The sequence below is a fragment of the Microcaecilia unicolor genome, chromosome 3 (genome assembly GCF_901765095.1).
Source record: "Microcaecilia unicolor chromosome 3, aMicUni1.1, whole genome shotgun sequence".
Classification (NCBI taxonomy): domain Eukaryota; kingdom Metazoa; phylum Chordata; class Amphibia; order Gymnophiona; family Siphonopidae; genus Microcaecilia; species Microcaecilia unicolor.
Genome location: NC_044033.1, coordinates 148,763,169 through 148,778,331, shown reverse-complemented (window position 1 = coordinate 148,778,331; position 15,163 = coordinate 148,763,169). Strand labels below are relative to the sequence as shown.

The following is a 15,163-nucleotide window of genomic DNA, read 5'->3' as shown; positions in this document are numbered from 1 at the left end:
TACAGAGCACATCCAAGGACATGGATTACTGAGACCGAGTCAGCACGGCTTTTATGTGGGAAGTCTTGCTCACCAATTTACTTCAATTCTTGAAGGAGTAACAAACGGGACAAAGGGGAGCTGGTTGGATATTGGGTATCTGGATTTCCAAAAGGGTTTGACAAGGTACCTCATGAAAGGCTACAGAGGAAATTAGAGGGTCATGGGATAGAGAGGAAATGTCCTATTGTGGATTAAAAACTGGGTTGAAGGATAGAAAACAGAGAGTGGGGTTAAATGGGCAGTATTCACAATGGAAGGGTAGTTAGTGGGGTTCCTCAGGGGGCTGTGCTAGGACCGCTGCTTTTTAGATATATTTATAATGATTTAGAGATGGAGTAACTAGCGAGGTAATTAAATTTGCTGATGACAAAAAGTTATTCAAAGTCGTTAACTCGCAACAGGATTGTTAAAAATTACAGAAGGACCATAACGAGACTGGCGGCTAAATGGCAGATGACGTTTAATGTGAGCAAGTGCAAGGTGATGCATGTGGGAAAAAAGAACCCGAATTATAGCTACATCATGCAAGGTTCCGCTTTAGGAGTTACGGACCAAGAAGGGGATCTAGGTGTCGTTGTCGATAATACACTGAAACCTTCCTGCTCAGTGTGCTGCTGCGGCTAGGAAAGCGAATAGAATGTTGGGTATTAGTAGGAAAGGTATGGAAAACAGGTGTGAGGATGTTATAATGCCGTGTATCCGCTCCATGGTGCGACCGCACCTTGAGTATTGTGTTCAATTCTGGTCGCTGCATCTCAAGAAAGATATAGTAGAATTGGAAAAGGTGCAGAGAAGGGCGACTAAAATGATAGCGGGGATGGGACGGCTTCCTATGAGGAAAGATTAAGGAGGCTAGGGCTATTCGCTTGGAGAAGAGACGGCTGAGGGAAGACATGATAGAGGTATATAAAATATTGATTGGAGTGGAACAAGGTGGATGTGAAGTGTCTGTTCACGCTTTCCAAAAATACTAGGACTAGGGGGCATGCGATAAAACTACAGTGTAGTAAATTTAAAACAAATTGGAGAAAATTTTTCTTCACCCAACGTATAATTAAACTCTGGAATCCGTTGCTGGAGAAAGTGGTGAAGGCGGTTAGCTTAGCAGAGTTTAAAAAGGGGTTGGACGGTTTCCTAAAGGACAAGTCCATAAACCGCTACTAAATGGACTTGGGAAAAATCCACAATTCCAGATCCACAATTCCAGGAAGTCCATAAACCGCTACTAAATGGACTTGGGAAAAATCCACAATTCCAGGAATAACATGTATAGAATGTTGTACGTTGGGAAGCTTGCCAGGTGCCCTTGGCCTGGATTGGCCGCTGTCGTGGACAGGATGCTGGGCTCCATGGACCCTTGGTCTTTTCCCAGTATGGCATTACTTATGTACTTATGTACTAACTTGGCAGGCTGTGTTTCTACTGTAACAAAAGTGTGGACTGAATTAGATGTAACATCCTTGTAAATGGATTTGAGGGCATATACCGTAATGGTTATTAACATTGTTGTAGCTTGACACATGACTCCTAAGATTATGCCTTCCTAGCTGTACATAGAGATGCAATCTGCTATCAAGTTAGAAGAGTGCATTTTTGTCACGGCATAGCCCATCTAGTAGGGTTCAAAGGAAATAATAAGCTGGTCCAATTTTTCTAAGGGCTTTAATCCATTGCAGATGGAAAACAAAAGCTCTTTGAGCATTTTATTGGTTGGTGGTCCAGTTCATCTTTTGGGCACTAAACCAGTCGAATATTTGGTCTGTTTTCAAAAGGACTGTGTACATTTAGTGGCTGCGCACTAAATGTATAAGTCCCCGATATATGGATTTTCAGTGGTTCTGTACATATAATGCCTATACATACAAGGGCAAATGATCAACTATATGTTAATGGTGATATTCTGCCATTCTGTATACCTGTTTTTAATTTAAGATTACAGAAAGCAATTTTAAATTAAATCACTTATGCTATATGGTTGTGGCGGAGATATTGCTGCTGAATATGCTCCCTCCAATATAGCTGAAGAGTATGACCTGCCTTGTATGTTATGAGCATGATCTTCCATTTTTTTTGTTTTAAAGCTGCTGCTGTTGTTTAAAAAGAAAATAGACTTACACCTCTTCTGAAAAGTGACCTGAATATTGTTAGAAGGACTAACTACATGGAAAATCTGACACCACCTAGGCAGGGGTCTTAGGATGCATGCACAATATCTGTCTGTTAAGATCAAATAAGCACCTCGGTTGAGTGACAGACTCATGAGATACAGTATTAGCCGTGTCTCAGGATAATGCAGACATACTTGGTAGACTTCTCCGTAGCTCTGGCTGAGACGTGCTCCCCTGGATTGATTGTTAAAGGTTTCAGACAATCGTGTGTGTAGGACTCCTTCCCGCTCTGCTGTCGTCATCACCTTCGTCAGTTCTCTTGTTTTTTTATGCATTGTGCGGTGGATGCTTGCTCTCCTCACAGAGAGAGGTACCGGCAGGTATGTCTGGAAGTGCTCCTACTAACCTTGCGGGCTCTGTTAGTACCAAAAGGTTCGGGCATCACCAGTCAAACCCCTCGGGATGCTTTTAAAATCTCTTTTGGGCAGCCAACATCAGCAGTTCTACAAAGCTGCTTCAGAGTAAAAATCTCTTCCTGCTGCTCACTCATCTCTCCAGCACCCCCATTTTCTTCCAGAGGGTGTTGCTTTTTCACTGAAGTAGCCTCAGCAGGAGTCTGTGTCTAAATGACAGTGACTCTATTCCATATTCTGTGATAAAGTTTAAGATGTCTAGTAAGTAGAGACATTTATCTACTCCTGTTGAGCATTTTGTACCACCTCAGCCTTCACAGCTGTCGGCACTTGCCAGCCCCAAGCAGGATGCAGCTTCCTTACTACTGCAGCTCTTTCAAAAAGTTTTTATAGTACCACCTGCTCCATATTGCCCTCCTTGACCATCTCCTTTACTTGTCTTATCTGCCTTTTCCAGCACCTCTAACACCCTCTTCAGCCCCTCTTTACACCCCAGAAGCCTTCTCTGCCTGAACAGTGGAGAACTTCCCATAGACCTCCTATAGAGGTGCTCTCCTCAGTAGAATTGGAAGTTTCTAAGGAGGAAACTCGATTTCAGCACACTAACTCTGTATATCTCCAAGCAGATACTCGCCAGCAGAAGATGTTAACTATTCAAATTTATCCAAAAACTCCTCAGAAATCTTGCTCCTCAGTGCAAAACATCCATGAACAGAAAAGACCTTGAAGACCATTTGAAAGCTGACCTATAGCAGTCCCTATAACACTCTGTCCTTCAAGGTTGGCAAGCCAACATATGGCAAAAACTTATTTCTCAGCAGTCCTTTTCAAAACGCCTAGATGTTAAATATAAAGTACAGCTAGTACCGCGGGGTCATGAAAAATCACAGCTGCCACATCACCTCTGTATTATTAGAGCAGTTATAAATCAAAACCATCAAATCAACTGTGCTATACCCTCCGGGTAGAGATCCCAAAACTTTAGATACTGCTGAGAGAAAAGTTGTTTTTTTCAGGAGCATTGGTGGCATCAAGAATAGCAGTTCCTCAGCTCCAAGTACTCCATTACCAGCATTCTGAACTATATTCTACAATGGATTCCCTCTCTTCTCTACTTACTGACCAGTTGTCATCTTTTTTTTTTTTTTTTTTTCCGGTGCACTGGAAGATATCACGTTATACAACTTCACTTATAGCTGCTGTATCTCTTGCAGCTAGAAAGATTGCTTGGCTATGTGCGTCAGGTCTCCGAGATGACCTACATGACCATCTCGCAGATGCTCAATGTCAAGGAGGCAATCCTTTCGGAGGGAAAGTTAAGGATGTTGTCGCCCAGATCAAAGATGATCATTCAACTTTCAAAAGAACTCTCTAATCCCGTGCAGGGGCATAATCGAATGTCGCCGGCGATCAATTTTGGCGGCGGCACTACAGCTGGCCGGAACCGTATTATTGAAAAAGATGGCTGGCCATCTTTTTTTTCGATAATGCGGTTTAGCCCGGCCAAATGCCAGTTCGCCAGGGTTGAGATGGCCGTTTTTGTTTTTCAGCGATAATGGAAAAAAATGCCGGCGATCTCCAACCCGGCGACATCCAAGGCATTTGGTCGTGGGAGGAGCCAGCATTTGTAGTGTACTGGTCCCCCTCACATGCCAGGACACCAACTGGGCACCCTAGGGGTCAGTGCGATAGACTTCAGAAAATGCTCCCATATGCATAGCTCCCTTACTTTGGGTGCTGAGCCCCCCAACCCCCCCACAAACCCACTACCCACAAATGCACAATACTACCGTAGCTCTTAGGGGTGAAGGGGACAACTACATGTGGGTACAGTGGGTTTTGGAGGGCTCCCATTACCAGCACAAGTGTTACAGGTAGGGGGGATGGGCCTGGGTCCGCCTGCCTGAAGTGCACTGCAGTACCCACTAAAAGTGCTCCAGGGACCTCCATACACGCAGGCCTCTAGGACTTGTTGCTGCTGTATAACCTTGGCACACCAGTTGACACCTGAAGAGTAATCTCTTTGAAAAAAGTCCTTTATTGATAAGCACGTTTACTCACAAGTAACTGGCAGATCAGAGGTTGTGCACCACTGGCAAAGAGTCTCCCTGGTACTGAGATTAGCAGTAGGTCAGAGCTGGCAGAATTGTGTACAGTGCCCTCATTCAGCAACATTCAAGGTAAGAACTAAGTTCTCTAATGTGGGTAACACATGAAAGGGATCTAAAACTGGGCTTACAAAATGGCCACTACCTCATGGAAACAAAACGGGGCACACTCTGACCCAGATAGCAGGGGAAAAGCACCATGGGAGTAGAGCCCACTACCCTACACCCACCACAATGCATTGCTGATGTGACTCTGCAGTGCACCTAACAGAAAAGGTGTCACACTCACCCAAGAGCCACATCATAACCAGGGAAAGGCTGTCAGAAGATAGAACACATTGTGCTGTCATGGAGGTGGGTACGGCATTTGAGGCTGGCATACAGGCTGCCAAAATATGTTTATAATTGTGTTTTTTTAGGGTGGGAGGGGGTTGGTGACCACTGGGGGAGTACAGGGAGGTCATCCCCGATTCCTTCCAGTGGTCATCTGGTGAGTTGGGGCACCTTTTTGAGGCTTGGTCGTGAAAATGAAAGGGCCAAGTAAACCCGGCGAAATACTGCTTAACGCCGCTTTTTTTGTTCCATTATCGGCGAAAGCCGGCCATCTGGTAGCCATGCCCATGCCCTCCCATGTCCCGCCTTCGCTAAGCTACCAACACGCCCCCTTGAACTTTTCGACGGGAAAGTGGCGATGCTGTCAAAAATGCCGCTTTCAATTATACTGATTTCGCCGCTTTTAAGAAATCGCCGGCCATCTCCCGATTTATGTCGGGAAATGGCCGACGATCATTTTTCGAAAATAAGCTTGATTGATAATCAAACATCATACAAAAGATTCCCTTTTTCTTCATACCAGCGATCATACCAACCTTGGTATACCTCTGTCTTCATATAAGCGAAGATATCAACCTTATTTTCGACATCTGCAACCTACATCAACTCAGGTTTTCCAAGCCAAAGACCATGGGAAAGTAGATTCCAACCAGCCGCTCCTTAGACATCTACAAAACAGACTCCAAGCTTTTGACCATTTTGCCACTAGGGGGATGTCTGCAGTTTTTCTGCAACGAATGGACCAAAATAACCTTAGACAATTGAGTATTGCAAATTATCACACAGGATTACAAACTAAACTTCATTCCCTCCACCCTATCCACCTACCATCCAAACTAATCTATCTGAAAAATCAGTAGTTCTCCATCAAGAAACTGTCTTTTCTCCAACTTCATGCGATAGAACTCCTGTCAAACCCAAGTATTCCACGTGGCTTCTATTGTTGTTATTTCCTAATATTCAAAAAGTTAGGCAGCCTGCATCCCATCCTTGACCTAAGGCACTTTGATGTATAAATAAAAAAAGAAAAATTCAGAATGCACTCTATATTATCGCTCCTTCCTCACAATGGACCATAATATGATCAGTTTCATATCTGCTTTGGAGTAAGTATACATAGGAAATCCAACACGTTAGCATTCAACTTTCAAAAAGGAGACTATGATAAAAATGAACGGTGAAAAAAAAAACTTAGAGGAGCAGCTGTGAAAGTCAAAAATTTACATCTGGCGTGGATGCGGTTCAAAAATATCATCCTGGAAGCCCAGTCCAATTATATTTCGTGTATTAAAAAAGGAGGAAGGAAGACCACATGACAGCCGGCATGGTTAAAAAGTGAGGTGAAGGAAGCTATTAGAGCTAAAAGAAAATCCTTCAGAAAATGGAAGCAGGAACTGACTGAAAATAGTAAGAAAAGCATAAGGAATGTCAAGTCAAATGCAAAGCACTGATAAGGAAGGCAAAGAGAGACTTTGAAAAAAAGATTGTGTTGGAGGCAAAAACGCATAGTAAACTTTTTTTTAAGTCTATTAAAAGCAAGAAACTGGCAAAAAAATCGGTTACACTGCTAGATGACTGAGGGGTAAAAGGGGCACTCAGGGAAGACAAAGCCATAGCAGAGAGATTAAGTGAATTCTTTGCTTCGGTCTTCATCGAGGAAGAATTGGGAGAGGTACTGGTGCCAGAAATGGTATTAAAAGCTGACAAGTCAGAAACACTGAATGAAATCTCCATAAATCTGGAGGATGTAATGGCACAATTTTGACAAATTGAAGAGTAGCAAATCTCGTGGACTGGATGGTATTCATCCCAGAGTCCTAATAGAATTGAAAAATGAACTTGTGGAGTTATTGTTAGTAATATGTAATTTATCTTTAAAATCAAGCGTGGTACCAGAAGATTGGAGGGTGGCCAATGTAATGCCGATATATATATATTTTTTAAAAGGTTCCTTTGCAATACTTGTATAAATGCTTATCCTACCACGCCTGGACTACTACAATGCCCTATTTCTTGGCATTAGGAGCAAACATTAAAAAAAAAAACACACAAAAAAAAAAACTACAGATCATACAGAAGACAGCGGCAAGACTAATCTTCAAACTGAACAGATACACCAGTGTTTCGCCTTACTTTGCAAAACTACATTGGCTACCAATAGCTGAAAGAACTAAGTTTAAGGTTGCCTGCCTAGATTATTCAAGGTGCTACCTCTGCACTCCTGATTAACATCTTATCCATTTGCATTGTTCATTCTAGCAGACTGAAAAAACAGTTGATCCTAGCCCCACTGTTTCACAAGGGAATCCAATCACAGAAGATCTTTAACTCGCTCTTCTCAGTGGCAGGGATCACATTATGGAATTCATTCCCTCTGGCTGCCGGAGCAGAGAAACACCACCTCAGCCTCTGAAAGAAGCTAAAAACCTTCCCAAAGACTGCTATATAATACCCACCGATCACTTTAGAAATATCAAATTTAACACAGACTGTAATCACACCGTATAATGCTCTATAACATATCTGTCCAATAAGAATGTATTCAATCATTGTCCTACTTATAAAGCTGTAACTGTTGTTCCACTAATGTTGTAAATTGCACTGAACCCTAAGCAGAGGATATTAGCGGTATATAAGACCTAAATTGAATTGAATCTAGGTCAGAAAAATAATGTCCAAGTCAATTTGTTGAAAATCTGCAAAGGATTTAAGCAGTCTTTTGCAAAATGCATATAAGGTTGTGAAAATATGTGTATTTGGTAGCATGTACAATAGGGACAGCCATTTTACAAAAACTGCTTTAAAAAAAAAAAAAAGCACCATCACTCAGGAGTTTGCATAAGTAAGTAGTGGTTTTGGAAAACTTCATATCCAAGAAGAGGTCATTAAGGAAATGATTTCCAAAACGCTAATTTTTGTGGTTTTTCTCAGGTGGATTTCAACACTAGCACAGTTTCTTCTGGTCTCCCCCCCCCCCCCCCCCCCCCCACTCCTCCAACCCCAGATCCAAGTCAGCAGTTGGCTCATAGTTATGCATGCCTTAGAAAAAGTGCATATGCCTACAGGGAAATAAATAGTTTGCGATTGCCTGTAGTTGAGATTTGATCAACAATGTTCTTCTCTATTTTTCTGTTACTTTATAGAACTTCCTTCATTATGACATTCTGGCAAGCAATCTGTTCGTGAATGGAATGGAATCGACAGACTGCGTTTAGATAAATTTTACCTGGTAAAGTTCTTTTGGTAGCTTATCCTTGAATTCTTTCTAGTATTGGGGTTTCAGTTATTGAACTCTCTTTTGTACCTCCCTATAGTGTGACCTGTTTGCCAATTTGCATTATATGACTCAAGTTTTTTTATTTTTGTGTCTTGAATGAGCTCTGTCTCCCTTGGTAGATGATCCAGATTGTTTATGCCCTGTATTTGGTGTGTAGTAAGTGCTGACTGACACCCTGTATAGGGTGGGGGCCGACCCTTGTGATGCAGTGTCTTGGTCTAACCAGGCTGCAACATTTAGGCAGTTAGGAGAAAACTGAGTTCATTGTCTAAATCTAAAATGGATAGGTTACGTACCATTGGCAGTGCAGCAAGAAATCATACTGATAATAACCTAATATTGCTTCTGAACAGGTAGTAGTAGCATTGGTACCCCATAGATAGAGCTAAAAAAAAAATTGCCCTTTCCCCAGCTGCTGTCTTCTTATGATACAAAGAGAACACCAAAACTAGTATCTGTTTGTATCTAGCCCACAACTTTAGAAAATGGGTTTTTCTGCATAGTTAAGAAGCAACTTCCAAAAATATTTTGTAGGAAAAGATGAATTGTACACGCCAGTTGGAGCTGTTTGTATCTCGAGTTATTTTTCGAAAGGATAGAAAAATCTACAACTCTACCTATCCAGCATAAACACTGAATCACAGATGAGGAGGTCCTGCTTATAATATAATAATAATAATAATAAACCAACCAATTGTTCTCACTAATATGGAAGGTAATACCATATTCAAGAAAGTGGGGAAAACATGCAGAACATGGCTAATAGAATTATTTTCAACAACTTGTACGTGTATGTGCATACACACCCTCTGTGTTTGGTGCATTTCCTTCATAATGTATCTTGCTTTGTGTTATTCACGTCGGTGCTGGGGGAAAATGGTAGAGGCATTATCAAAACAAAATACAGAGCACATCCAAGGACATGGATTACTGAGAGCAAGTCAGCACGGCTTTCGTGTGGGGAAATCTTGCCTGACCAATTTACTTCAATTCTTTGAAGGAGTAAACAAACATGTGGACAAAGGGGGAGCCAGTTTGATATTGTGTATCTGGTTTTCATAAGGCGTTTGACAAGGTACCTCATGAAAGGCTACAGAGGAAATTGGTAGGGTCATGGGATAGGAGGAAATGTCCTGTTGTGGATTAAAAACTGGTTGAACGATAGGAAACAGAGAGTGGGGCAGTATTCGCAATGGAGAAGGGTAGTTAGTGGGGTTTCCTCAGGGGTCTGTGCTAGGACCGCTGCTTTTTAATATATTTATAAATGATTTAGAGATTGGAGTAACTAGCGAGTTAATTAAATTTGCTGATGACACAAAGTTATTCAAAGTCATTAACTCGCAACAGGAATGTTAAAAATTACAGAAGGACCTTACGAGGACTGGGAGACTGGGCGGCTCTAAATGGCAGATGACGTTTAATGTGAGCAAGTTGCAAGGTGATGCATGTGGGAAAAAAAGAACCCGAATTATAGCTACATCATGCAAGGTTCCGCGTTAGGAGTTACGGACCAAGAAGGGGATCTAGGTGTCGTCGTTGTCGATAATACACTGAAACCTTCTGCTCAGTGGTGCTGCTGCGGCTCGGAAAGCGAATAGAATGTTGGGTATTATTAGGAAAGGTATGGAAAACAGGTGTGAGGATGTTATAATGCCATTGTATCGCTCCTTGGTGCGACCACACCTTGAGTATTGTGTTCAATTCTGGTCGCCGCATCTCAAGAAAGATATAGTTGAATTGGAAAGGTGCAGCGAAGGGCGACTAAAATGATAGCGGGGATGGGACGACTTCCCTATGAAGAAGAAAGACTAAGGAGGCTAGGCTTTCAGCTTGGAGAAGATATGGCTGAGGGGAGACATAATAGAGGTATATAAAATGATGAGTGGAGTGAAACAGGTGGATGTGAAGCGTCTGTTCACGCTTTCCAAAATACTAGGACTAGGTGGCATGCGATGAAACTACAGGGTTAGTATAATTTAAAACAAATCGGAGAAAATTTTTCATCACCCAACGCATAATTAAACTCTGGAATTCGTTGCCGGAGAACGTGATAAAGGCAGTTAGCTTGGCAGAGTTTAAAAGGGGGGTTAGACGGTTTCCTAAAGGACAAGTCCCTAACCGCTACTAAATGGACTTGGGAAAAATCCACAATTCCAGGAATAACATGTATAGAATGTTTGTACATTTGGGAAGCTTGCAGGTGCCCTTGCCTGGATTGGCCGCTGTCGTGGACAGGATGCTGGGCTCGATGGACCCTTGGTCTTTTCCAGTGTGGCATTACTTATGTACTTAGTGATTATATGTAAATATTTTGTGTGTGCATGCATGTTTTTATGTGTTTTGTGTATCAATATTTTTTTATTTTCTGTGTTTCTGTTATTGGTCCTAAATGTTGGAACAGGATGCTGGGCTTGATGGACCTTTGGTCTTTCCCGTTATGGCAATACTTATGTACTTATGTACAGCCTAGGAGCTACCTCCAGCTCACTTCTTCCCTTCCTGTATATTGTTTTGCTTCCAATTCATCGCCCCCTACATCCTTTGCATTTGCTAAATCTATCCACATTCTGTCTAGTACTACTCTCAGTGCCTTCTGCTAATACAAGCCACTGGATATTCACCACAATCAAATCCCACAGTCTTTGGTAACCAATAATGATATAAGAACCTAGAACCAAGACTGAAAATGCTTCTCCACTAACAAGGCATGGCCTAGTGGTTAGGGTGGTGGACTTTGGTCCTGAGGAACTGAGTTCAATTCCCACTTCAGGCACAGGCAGCTCCTTGTGACTCTGGGCAAGTCACTTAACCCTCCATTGCCCCAGGTACAAATAAGTACCTGTATACAATATGTAAGCCGCACTGAGCCTGCCATGAGTGGGATAGTGCGGGGTACAAATGTAATAAAAATAAATAACAGCACTACAAACGCATATATATAATATCTTTTTTAATACATTTTCAATATTTTTTCTTTTTCTTCTTATTAAAGAGTTCCCTCAGCAAAAAACACTTTTTTTAGGCAATACATTTCTTTGCCAAGTGGTATAGCACTTCTTTCATTGGGCTTCTCTTTGTTTATATATGTGCAATTGCCTATCTGAATAGTACTACTCCTTAAATAAATAAAGCAAATCAAAACGAGAACTTATCTCTAAACGTTTTCTACGACATGCACAGTGTTTTCTCGCTTGTCACTTGTCACTTCACTCTCCTCAGCCACTATCTCTGACCGATTAATTGGCTTCCCCTGAAAAGCCCGACTCCGCGGGTTTCAACAGTCTTTCATCAGGGACTTGGGTAAAAGCCACACACGAACTTGGTGTGAAGCCATCTTTTCTTAAACAATGTGTGTGGCACTCAAAGATCCCTAAATGACAAAGAGGGTGGTAACCAAGTATTGAGCGCTTCAACTCAAAACAACCTGGTCTGCATAGAGCAATAGTTAAAATCCTAGCCACCTTACTGAACAGACTAGATGGGCTACTTCAACCTTTATCTGCCATCATTTACTAGGTTACAGGATTTGGATGTTAAATTTAATTACTACGTTTTCCAAATCAAAGCTCAAGATGAGGGGAAAAAAAGTTGCTAGCTCTCTGCCCCAGAGGCTCATCTGAATTCTGCTTGGGGCAGTGGAGAGTGAAGTGACTTGCCTAAGATCACAAGGAGTGTCAGTAGGTGATGTGGAATTTGAATGCTGCCTTGCCTGGTCCTCAGCCGCCTTGCTCTAAATTCAGGGCTGCTGTTCCACTATAGTAAATTATGGTTTAGACTCTGTGACTGATTTTATGTGACCTTATTGTTAATGTCTTTGATCATTGCTCTTTGAAAGCCTTAAAAAAACCTTAGACTCTAATTTGTTTTTCATTCTATAGTTGATCCGCATGATGATGAGACAATCCTTTGTGGTACTGAAAAGAAATGCATGGGATAGAAGGTTAGTAAACAGCCACATCTGATGGCACCATTGGAAGCAATATAAATATTTGTGTTCGTATTTGATAGTCTTTTGTAGACCGCCTTGTTGCTTAAGTCAGACAGTGATATAGTAAATAAAATATACATAAACATGGTTTAGGATTTTTATTTTAATTTTTCTTTCACTATTGCTTTGTCTTACCAGATTACATTTTAATAGTAGTACAACACATTGACCATGAAAAATCAGTTGCAGTCTGATTTATTAGTTGTGGCTAGAGCATAGACCCAGAAAAGGCAGCCTTTGACAAATTAGCATTGTTTTCCACAGTTCGGCAGATTACCTTTTGGCAGTCAAAAATGAGACAAATATCCAAAGCACCAACACGTGCTATGACTCCAATTTTTTTGCAGCTGCTGTAATGAGCTGCATGTTAAAACTGTGTTTTCCTTCAGTGCACAGTTTCCTAATGCACATGTTGAAAACAGTTTTATACCTGATGTAGTAAACTAATGGTATACCAATTACTGTGTGTTAAATAATGTCCTGACAGAAAAATGACATACAGTGTTGGGGTTACAGGTTGCTGTTTTCTGCATTGACATAAATCTTTTTTATTTTCCTCTTTCTTATTAGTGCGTGAGCTATTACTGAATGGGGATTGGCTCATGTACTGACTCAAAAGGAGGAAAAAAAGACTGCTCTGTCCTTTAAATAGACTGTTATTTCCAAATAGAGGGAGACCCTTGAATATGGAACCCTCAAAGATGCAGCCCCATCCTCCCATAGACCAATAGTATTTATTTGATCTTGGGCAATCCTCCAGCAGCTGACCACTAGAGGTATGTTCTGACATAAGACTAGGGGTCAGGTCCCAACATTTTCTAAGATGGTGATGCTGGAGGCAGGACTGAGTGGACATTGTTCCTATCTCCTGAATAAAAGGTAGGCTGGAAAAGGTGGGGAGGGAAGAAAGTGTGAGTTGCACTTGGGTCACTGGGGATTGTTTCGAGAGGGGTGGGAGGGTGCTTCAGTTCTTATTTGACCCATTGGGTATTATATCCCACTAATATCAATACAGAATCTAAATGGGCTACATAAATTCAGAGCATACACTTAAAAAGTCAAGAAGGCCTTATGAAGTTATTTTCTGGGGGCATGCATGTTTTTGGCTCATGTACTAGAAAACAGTGGGCTCATCTGTAACAGGCGTTGACTGATGAGGCACACAAGTGGGTGATGTCATATGATGACACCAGGATAGCACTCCTCTCCTGGAGCTCAGAATTGGTATAAAGTTCTAAGCATGCTCAGCCCTTCCTGTAGGACGTGGCCTCCTCAGTTCCAAAGCTCAAAAAGAGCAAGACCACTCTTAGGGAGGTGAGTAGGATTGTGTCCTTTATCAGTCCTGTTATCTATTAAAAAAAAAAAACAACCTTGCCTTTTCTCTTGCACATAAGTGGGTGAGTCTCAGGCATAGGGCTAGTGAACATTGAAGTATCTCATTTTTGGAGCAGCCCACACAGTCAAGTGTGAGAGTTATTTGAGAAGGATAGATTGGCCAGCACCACTTAAGCAAAGGCACTGTCCTGTATTGAAGCTTGGTCCAAACAATAATGCACAGTGAAAGTATGTAGAATGGACCAGATAGCTGCTTTGTAGTTGGTATGCAGCGAGGCAGACTTCAGAAGGGCCATTATGGCTGCATTAGCTCTGATCCAGGAGTTCTGTACTCAGTCCGTGGGACACACCCAGAGGGATATCCACAGTTAAGATGCATGAGAGAAATTTGTATGCACTACCTCCATTATACAAAAAAACAAAACAAAAGCAGATCACAATAAAATTGAGAAGTAGTTTATTAAAACGGTTACCTGACATGGCCATGTTTCACCCTCAGGCTGTGTTAAGGGTAAGAACTAAAAATAAAAACATAATTTTTAATATAATTATTAAAATACATTCAATAAAATGCATAATAAAAATCAAAACAAAATAACTTAAACATGCAAAATCAATATTTAGTACAAGAGACAGGTATATTTAATGTGATAACATGTATATTGGAAAATAGAATAGTAATTCTTCATTTGTAATAAATAACTACTGACATATGTTGAGAAATATATACAAAATTATCCAGTGCACATTGCTTCGGAACAAGCTGTTTAGTAATCTATCACGTTTACAGAATTGTTTAGCCAGTGCACAATGTTTCAAGAGGAACAAGCTGCTTAATAGTTTGTCATAGGCACCTACCTAAAAGGGGTTAAAACAAAGTATACCCCTAAAAGATAACTTTTTGCTCAACCTAAAACAACTTATAAAAAGGAAAAAGAAACTAAGCAAGTACTTGCATACCACACTTTTCTAGCCAGTCTGCATTACTCTGTCTGTAAAAGCAGCATACATGCGTCTGCCTCTATTGTCTGCCTTATACCCACTTCCCATAGTTTAAAGGTCTCGTCATAAAATGGTATTTAAAATCTATAAATGTTGCACATAGAAATACAAAACACAGACATCATGGCAAGAGGTGAAAACTAATCAAAAAATGCATAAAAACGTCATTTTAAAAACTGCTAAAAACCGCTGAAAAAATAACACGGGCATAGCAGGAAAAATATGGACCAGTGAAAACGACACTGGGGACGCATAGCAGGAAGTACATGGAGAAAATCCTTATGTAATTATTTTAAATTTGTGTGTATATATATATATCTGTGTGAGTGCATATATTTGTGTTTTTGCTGTGACTGGGAGAGGCAGTTTGAAGGGAGCAGTTGTTTGTGTATTGAAGTTTCTATGCTTCAGAAGCTAGACCTGTTTCTCCTATACTGTTGAACTTTATTTGAAGTGCCAAGCATGCAGTCTTGTTTGTATGTTATCAGAATTGACAAGGCCATGTTTATATGTTTGCTACTTACCTTTATGCTATACTTAGAGATTTTAGAACTTGT

At 41.1% G+C, this 15,163-nt stretch overlaps 1 protein-coding gene across 1 annotated transcript in view; it reads left to right on the top strand.

Annotated features, from left to right (window-relative positions):
- The window catches only part of LOC115465754 (ribosomal RNA processing protein 1 homolog B-like), a 127,461-nt gene that overhangs the window by 14,869 nt on the left and 97,429 nt on the right, over positions 1-15,163 (top strand). The window contains 3 exon segments of the mRNA XM_030196459.1: positions 8,148-8,184; positions 8,186-8,233; positions 12,160-12,221. Coding sequence (XP_030052319.1) covers positions 8,148-8,184; positions 8,186-8,233; positions 12,160-12,221 — 147 coding nt within the window.